This window comes from Coregonus lavaretus, assembly GCF_964263955.1.
Source record: "Coregonus lavaretus genome assembly, chromosome: 31".
In the NCBI taxonomy this organism is placed as follows: Eukaryota; Metazoa; Chordata; class Actinopteri; order Salmoniformes; family Salmonidae; genus Coregonus; species Coregonus lavaretus.
In genome coordinates, this window is record NC_140018.1 from 11028833 (window position 1) to 11038389 (window position 9557).

Below are 9557 nucleotides of genomic sequence, written 5' to 3' on the forward strand. Positions count from 1 at the left end.
TTAATGGCAATTCTGACAAACACATAGCCTAGGCCTATTTTCAGTTGGGAAATGTGGATTTTCCTCGCCTGATTTGCTGACATCCAAGGGGTCTTTTGCAAAGCTTTAAAAACGTAGTCTTTTTTAACAGACAATTTTAGTGGGAATGTGAATGTTGGTGACTCGGGGAGTCTTGGAAAGCGGCTCCGTGTGAACTGGACAGTTCCGTCAGTGAAATGTTGGATTATCCTCCCTGCAAGAGGGGATTAACGTTGCTTTCCCAGTCTGCACATTCCTGCTACTGACACTTGAAATAGTATGTGTGTGTGTGTGTGTGTGTGTGTGTGTGTGTGTGTGTGTGTGCGTGCGAGTGTGTGCGTGTGTGTGCTTGTGTGTGTGTGCACCTTGGTTTGAATGAAAATATCATTGTTGTTGAGAAATAGGCCTTTTCATCATGTTTGATGTAATATGTATTATTTTCACTAAAACTCAAATGTGTTAACAGAAAAAAATTACAATATAAAGGCTATAACTAGAAAGAAAAAAACATGTTTTTAAGAAGTCAAAACAGGCGACACTGGGGAATCAGTTCAAACGTTCTTTATTTTTGTGTTTAGCCTTTTCATAGCAGTTTGGCATAACAACCAGTTTGGTCATTGATGGATACTGATGTTTCAGGCACCTTTGCTGCTCATTGACTCGGCCACACACACTGTTTGAGAACTCCCTATTTCAACTAATATTTCATCGTAATAATTTATCATACTTAAACATATTTTTTGTTGTTGTAACTATTCAATTCACAGCTGGGTGATCGCAAATGCGAAACTCGGAATTGCATACAAGGAATCACAGTCTCAAAAAGCTAACACAGATAGAAAATTCAAAACACTTAGGGGGACATTTATGAGCACACGCATACTGGTTGATTGTCTGTTAGAACTAGTGTCTTAAACATTTTTCATAAATTAAATAGTGCATCCAGGTTCGCCTCAGAGGCGCGCACACACGCACTCACACACGCACGCACGCAATGCTTTGATCAAAGGGCCCCTTTAGTTTGCCAACCAAGAGGAGAGGGGAGTTGTAAGAAGCTTATGGAAAGCTGACCCATTCCACGCGCTTAACCAAGGGTTGCAGCTTCTCTTGATCATTTTCTTCTTGGGTAACAATTTTGTTCCATGTCCTTGATCAAAGTTAAAGAGAGTTCACTGAATTTTCAATAAGTCAACCCAACGGTTGTGACGCTGTCAGACAGACGGAGCGGCAGCTCCCCTCCTCTCACACTGCTGCTGTTCGGGGTAATAGTTTGATGCCCAGGCCCAGCCATTGGAAAACGATGCCTTTCGCCAACTCACTCGCTGCCAACCTGGCTGGCCCACCGGATTGACTGACGTTTATTTCACCACGTTGTGAAAATATAATGTCACTCACTCATTCTTCTCACAACACCTGAAATTTCCACGAGGACTGGTCTTTATAATCCAAACAGTCCGTGTTGAAGTTGAGTTTCCAGGCTGCGGCCTGGTCCTTGTAATCCAGGCAGTCTGTGGGACCACTGAAGCTCAGTCCCGCTGCCCCATACCCTGGCGTGGAGAGGGACGAAGCTGGGCTCAGGTGGCTGGAGACCCCGTTGCTGCCCATGGGGCTCATGGTGGAGCCCGCCGCAGAGAGCTGGTGGTGCATAGGCGCCAAGTAAGATCCGCAGTCCATCCCGCTGAAATACGATGAGGATCCGGTGTAGCCTTGGCTGTATCCGGACGCCTGGGTATATGTCATCGGGTAGGACCGTTGCATACAAGAGGAGGAGGAGGTAGAGAGTGGGTCAGAGAGAGGGGAGATGGAGGCCGGGCTCCAGATGGACACCGGGGCAGTACTGCTGCTTACGGGCGGGATTGAGGTGCTGGGGGGCGGTGTGAACTGGCCGCTGGCACCGCTCTCGGAGCTGGCTTCTCTCATAGGGGAACTTCTCTTTTTGACGGGTTTGGTCTTGCTCTGCGCGCCGCTCTGGGACTGTTGTGCCTGCTGGCGACACTTCGCCCTTCGGTTTTTAAACCATACCTGGAAGAATAATTAATGTGTTGAATTGTCGTAATCGATAATAAAACGGAGAGGATGCTCAGTCAGTTTATTTATCACCCCATGAACGCTATAAAATGTGTTGTAGCGTTTTATTCATGTTTTATTACTGTGCAATACAGTCAGCTATAGTGGATGCAAAAGAGGATCTGGTAGGGCTGTCCACTGGGGGATGAACACTCCATCCAATTAACAGAGTGGAGAAGACACAGTCTGAAGTGGCGTCTGGGTGCTTGACTTCTCAAGCCCAAATTAATGAGCTGTGTAAGTGGCCTTGACTCAAAACCCGGATGGACGCGTGTGTTTACTCAAAAGCCGAGGGACTCACCTGAACACGAGACTCAGGTAAATTGATCTTCAGGGCCACCTCCTCGCGCATAAAGATGTCTGGGTAGCGCGTCTTGGCGAACAAGTTCTCCAGAATGTCCAGCTGGGCGCGCGTAAAGGTCGTCCTCTCGCGCCTCTGTTTACGAGGGGCGCCTGTATGAGAAAAGGTCTGGTCGTTAAGTCAACATTAAGTAGCCTACTTTACAAATGCAAAAAGGTTATTTCTTTAGGAGATACATTTTGTTTTATCCTATATATGGGCTAATCAATGTGGCTTGTCGATAGGCCTAAAGTTGCAACTTTGATCATGAGCAATTAGGCTATGTTAAGATGGATAAATCGTTTTTCGGTTGATATTTCAGACAGGGAATATTTTCCCTTGCTCAGATCTCAATTTGCAAACGTTTCCAAGACATGATTCTTGTTTGTTTAGGATAATTAATAATTGACATGTAGTACACCCCACGAGGACCAGAATAATATTATTGAGTTTAATGTACAACATTTCCCCCTGGTAGTTTAGATAATTCACTATAGACATAAGCAAGATGAGAATGTTTATAAAGCCAATGGACATTATTGATTATAGGCAAATCATATCGAAAACACAACTTTTCTAATAAATGATAATTCCAAGTCTACATTAGTTTATTTATTTACCTGTTTTTAGTTTATCGTTATCAGTTCATTTAATCATAATTTCGTTAGCTATGCAATAGGCCTAAGCCATTTGAGGTCATTTCATTATTTTATGGTTATTTGTGTAAGAAATGTGAAGTCTTCCATGCCCTCACCTGGATAGCCGATAGACGGATGGAGCATGTCCATTCCGGAGGCAGATAAACTCAGACCGTTGACTGTGTACTGCGGCTGCTTCAGATAAGACATCATTCTTGCCTCCGATCGAAGGGCGAAGTTGCAGAGAATTTTGAAAACGAAAAGGCGTTGAAAAATACCCTTTTTTATTTTAGTCCTCAGGTGTTGGATTCTTCTCAATTCTGTCCGAAACCTGAACAGAACACAACAGGAAAGAGAGAGATTTTGGTTAGAGGATAAGTCCTTGGTTATTCTTTGGAGACGTTACGCGCTCTTTACGCAGCGTGGTGAATTTAAAAAATGAGCGTCGTCCTGCACCGCCAGCGCTCTTAAAGCAGATCGGAGACCCCCAGCTGTCCTTGTGGACTGAGGATCCTCTGTCTGTCTCACAAACGTTTGCGCCACCTACTACCTCCCACCCCTCACACACACACACACACACACACACACACACACACACACACACACACACACACACCGCCACCACCCCCACCACGTCCCACCAGCACCAAAAACATCCCATCATTTCAGCACGCCTTCTCCGAGAACAAAAACATTGTCGTTAAAATGCGGACACACATTGGGCCCCAACAAGGCAAGGCGGCTATTAGCATAGTACCCACAGGTTAGCATCAGCTAATTGTCTCCAGTATAGACGGCATGATTGGGGGCCATTTGCAAAGACAAAGCCCACTGTTGACCAGATAAATAATGCTGATGACAAAAGAGCCGTTGGCGACAAAAAAAGAGACAATACTGTAAACCCAGCGCTCTACATATTCAGGCAATTAAACTACCACAGCATCTTACATTCTATCTATAGAATGTGTCCGCTGAAAGGGCCAAATCCCTTATACATTTAAATGTATTGTACATTTAAATGTGAACGGCAATTTAGCAAAATGACTAGAAACTTGGAGAAACTGTTCCAAAATTGTAATTCGAGCCGACATTATTGACACTCCCTGGGCGATTTCCACCTAATTAATAGCTCCCGGTAATTAGATTTAGTTGGTGAGACTATCGAGTGTTGATTAGCAAAAACCACTTCATCTTAATCTAAGCAAACAAGCACTTGCCCTGCAATTAAGAACCGATCACATTTCTCTCATTCGGTTTAGAGAGAGTTATTTCCTGTAATAAAACAATATTCTACACGAAATTAAAATGTTCCCTTCATAAATTCAACTAAATCGTGTTTGATATTAAATGTAGCCTACACTGTTAGGTCTAATAGCCTACAGGAATCCTTATGTACATTTGTTTGGAATGAGTAAGAATCAACAATCTAGCTGTCAATCGCCCATAATCCAGAAAGGAAACAATGTATTTGGGTTGTAATTATTAGACTATTGGCCTAAAAATACAGCCTTATATATTATAATCCCAAACGGCGAACAATATTTCTCCATATAGCACTCATAGAACGTCATTTCATCTTGATCTAGCACACTTTTATTGTACATTTCAAAGAGGCCTACATTGAAATTACATTTGAACTTTGGCCTATAAAAAATACGCAAACACAGGATCACAGCATTGTATTACAATGTAATGATATCTAAGGATGCATGTCTATTTATGAAAGGAATAGGCTTATAAAAAGTTTTGCCAATCAAATAGCCTACATTTAGCAAATCATAAGTTGTTACATTCAAATTGAAAGTGGAAATGTTTCGTTGTAGCCCATGGTCCTACATTAGATTGGAATCAATCTGCTCCTACCTGTAGAATCGAAGTTGCAACTGCGAGTTCCCTCCTCCTCTCATGCACGTATCCCAATAGGAGACTTCATACGTTTTTATATATAACGGCCACCGGCCTCAATCTGTCACTTTTTTTCACCCAGACCCGTCTACCAGTTGCTCCACATCCGTTCAATAATAATTACCCTGTCCGAGAATTAATTATTATTGGCCAGAAGTTTAAAAAAAATAAAAAATTAACGAGATAATCCGGACGGCACGCGCTGCCCTGATTACAGGACGCTAGCCGCGACTCCGCGCGCTCCGCATTCGGGCTGATTAATTTTCTGCGTCACGAAAATAAAACAAAGGCTGGCATTGTATTTATTAAGCCAGCTGACTGCCAGGCAACTTCCCCCACCCTCACTCACTTTCCCAAACTGATACAGGCTACATAATAATAATAATAATAATAATAATAATAATAATAATAACAATAATAGGCTAATAATAATATGAGATATAGGCCTAATAATAATAATAATAATAAGAAGAAGAAGAAGAAGAAGAAGAAGAATGGTAATAATATACGGACATATTAAGAAGAAGAAGAAGAAGAAGAAGAAGAAGAAGAAGAAGAAGAAGAATCTTATTATCATTAGGCTAACAGCATGACATTTAAAAAATATATATTTTAACTGCAAATGCAGGGCCTTTCAACCGTTCACTTGGGCTTTCCCAGCAGTCAACAAACTATAGAACCATCACTGAGTAGAAATTATTCTCAATCAACATCCATAAACAACATTTTCGTCTTGATGAATATGGGTTACAGCATGCTCTGAGTTCTCCCTCTACAGACCATCATGCTAGTAGCTGTATTGCTTCCAGTGCAGCCGGCATGGCCAGAGAGCCAGAGAGGTGAGGGGTGGAAAAAGTTTCTTTTTAAACACGCCTCCCCAATTATCGCTCCATGCGGAGGTATTTCCATCACAAAGAGCACTTGGTGCTATTGAAAGGGAAGAAATTACACGATTGAGATACATAGGCCTATGAGATGCTTGGAAATTACTAGCACTGTTAGCACAAATAAAATCGGCCGAAGAATGCAAAAGAGGAAAGTATTACAAAAAAGTTGTAAGACAGAGATAGCCAATACAGTTCTATGGATGGATGAAATGGAAATAACTGTATAGAATGTTACTCTGGCAAACAGAATATGTCCTTATTAATCATTCACTGGGCAATATATTGCTTAATATTTAGATTATATGCTACCGACTTTATACTTGCCTGGTAAGAACGATTCGTCCGTTTTCAGCGCTCCTTATGAAACTAATCTTTGGAGAATAATACCATGAGTCAGACGCAAAGCTAAGGCAACATCCGAGTCATTTGATCAGAAATTAAAGTTTAAACAAATTATGACAATGTCGTGGTTGCATGCCTTCATGTTTTGGTTTTGCGAAAACGTGAGCGAGTGTTGCTCATTTTAACCAGAGGGAGATTTGCTAAATAACCCTGACAGCCAATGGAATAAAGCGAGGGAAATGATGTGGAGTGATGTTGAACGTTCCGATGCGACGTAATAGGCTACCAATGGGCTGATTAAAAATGTGTTGTGACCGTCCTCACCGTAGCCCATATCATATCATGGCTATCAGTGTCATTAAAAATACCACTGGTCTCCTGAGAAGAGCTCGCGCCCCCAATGAGCGATGATCCAATGGCGTGTACTCCGCGAGCGCACAGCTGCGCCCCTATCTTCTTGGCAAAGGTGAGGATGACTCGCGAAGAGCAATCAAACGATTAATTATACCAATAACGTTTCACACAAATTAACCAGTCCCGCTGTATGTTAGGGCAAAGAGCCCTACTCGAGTAATTGTCGTTCGTGCTTTTTAGCCTAATCGGTTTAGTTTTGTTGTTTTTATTCTGTTTACTTAAACTAGTTTGAACCAAATATCCAAATCACATGCTAAACGATATTTCACCACCATAAAATATCAACCATTTCTAAATTATTTTATAGATAATGTTTGCTAAATTATTATTGTTATACATGTTTGTTTGTCGACTGCACTGATTTATAAGTGTTGAAGTTCTAGCCAGGCCCCGCCATGAGGAAGGGGAATATACATTCTTGGGGACCTGACTGTCACGGTTTGGTAAATGTAACCCTCTCAGGGAGATTTAAAATCTCTGGCACACGCAGCACCCCTCATCGCTCTCTCTCTCTCTCTCTCTCTCTCTCTCTCTCTCTCTCTCTCTCTCTCTCTCTCTCTCTCTCTCTCTCTCTCTCTCTCTCTCTCTCTCTCTCTCTCTCTCTCTCTCTCTCTCTCTCTCTTTCAAACAACCCCCTTCTCACACATATTCACACATCTTGTGCCTGCTATTCCCTCAGAAATAATATCCTTCATTTTCTTTTATTTAAAAAATGTCTAAATGATTCCCTTTCCTGTCAAAATATATATTTTTTTGCTCACTGTCATTTTAGCTTTATGAATTTAGAGAGAGAGAAAAATATTTTGGGATATTTCAAAGGCTTTTTCAAGAACGAATTCACACAGCTTATCTGTGAATACAACCGCTACTTTCTTGTTTCTCTTCACCCACGTCTACCCCTCCACTCCTCCCTCTTCCCTCCCCCTCTCCCATTTCTGTCCTAGGGGACAGGTTGCGTCTTGGTGGGGATTAGCGTCTGAATTTGATTATCCAGCAAGCTAATTGTTACCAGTGCTCTTTTCACTGTCTAGTTGTCACTGCATTGGTAGCAGCCTACTCACTGGTTTAGGTGCAAAATGTTCTGCAAAATAATAGCCTTAGTCTGCTTGTAATTTCTCTATCGCTTTTTTAAGCGCCTGTAGGCCTACTCCTTAAATGTGCCAATTTAATCGTGATTTATTGAATGATGCCTGAATAACTTTATGTGAAAACTGAAAACTAAGTAGTGTTATTATACCGGTTAGACGGTGTTTATGGCCATCTGCTACATGAATTAATGGCAGTAAAACTAAATCAATGAAGGTCAGGCCCCTGAACCAGCCTGGTTTGCAAGAGTGTGGTCTATAGAAACTAAACATTAGGCTATAGCCCTCCAATTCAAGCTTTCAAACGCTTTCAAATTCAAGTGAAATATGGAATGCTATTCAATTTATTATCGCCTACAGTCCTTCGCCTTCATTATATTTCGAAGATAACCCTAAATGATTAAATAAACAACTAATATCTCTAATATTTCGTTTCCCCTGTCTCTCAGATGAGTGAAGCCATATTGCTCGTGGCTCACGCTGTCGCCTTTCATCTCGAGCTCTGATACATAATTCATCGGTAAATATCGCATAGCCCCGGGGAGCGCTCGAGCTAAACGGGGCTCTGATTGTAAAAGGTGAACGCGCTTGTTAACGTCTGTGGCAATATGCCCTCCCTCTGACTCCCGTCCAATTGAAGGAGTCACGGTTTCTCCTGCTGCTAGGGAGAACGAATTGGGGACTTTAAGAATCGTGGGACTGGGAATGGCTCAAAGTAAAGCTCCATACATGCATGATAGGGTCCCAGTCAACTGTTTCTAATGTATTACTGCTATAATAATAATAATATACTAATAGCAGTGTTATTACTCATTACTATAAATACATGTATCAAATTATTGTTGTCTTATATGGTTTGAAGAACACACTCAATATATTGTATACTAAATCCAAATCAATGATGTCATAGTTCAGTTCAATGTCATTCAGCTGTCCAGCTCAAGGTCAGATCGATGTCTTGGCCTACTCACTCACCCCCATCTGTCTCACACACACACACACACACACACACACACACACACACACACACACACACACACACACACACACACACACACACACACACACACACACACACACACACACACACACACACACCATCTGCACAATACAGCTACAGTGTTATGACTTTATCGATGAACATGTTGGCGACATAAAAGTATTCAAAGTATTGATAGGAAGCATCAATATTGAGACGTCATTACTTGACAATACAGCCGGTGGTTAAATTCAAACGCAGTAGTTATGAAGCTACAGTAAGTGTTACTCATCCCGTTTCCAGCTTCTGATTGACTCATTCTACCATTTTCCTCTTCACTGCAACTCAGGTAAGCCCAGGTGAGAATTTATTCATACCTGGTTCCTACCATTAAGACTGTTCTTACACTGTCAATTTACCTGGTAAAAGTAGAAAAGTCATCCATCTTTTTTCCCCTTTGCAGTCTCCCTAACTACAGGGGCGGAGTCAGATGATTGACAGTTGGGCCCAAGGGACTAATTCAAACTACTAACAACTACTTCTACTTTTATTAGGTGATTAGTTGGGAGATCTTATAGCCACAAAATGACTTAAAATACAGTAAAATACATATATTAATAGGATAACTATATACATATATACATAATAAACATAATGAGTGTCTGTAGGAGGTTGGAATGCCTCGTCCCTGCTGATACCTCATTAAACTCTGAGGGCCGGTGGTTAGTGTTATGCCCACCGAGAGGCCTTCAACCTGGGCAGTAGTTTTCAAAGCACACACGCACACACACACACCCACACATGCACATGCACACTCACACTCACACATGCACACATGCACACACACGCACACACCCACACACACACACACACACACACACA

General features: G+C 41.8%; 1 protein-coding gene across 1 annotated transcript; it reads right to left on the reverse strand.

Annotated features, from left to right (window-relative positions):
* Positions 1-566: 566 nt before the first annotated feature.
* On the reverse strand, positions 567-3388 carry LOC311106652 (homeobox protein OTX2-like). The gene is made up of 3 exons (XM_084149045.1): positions 3180-3388; positions 2387-2538; positions 567-2040 (listed from the first exon to the last, which is right to left on the reverse strand). The coding sequence occupies exons 1-3, from the start codon at positions 3274-3276 to the stop codon at positions 1423-1425; spliced, it is 867 nt and encodes a 288-aa protein (XP_084005171.1). The 5' UTR covers positions 3277-3388; the 3' UTR covers positions 567-1422.
* Between the last annotated feature and the right edge of the window lie 6169 nt (positions 3389-9557).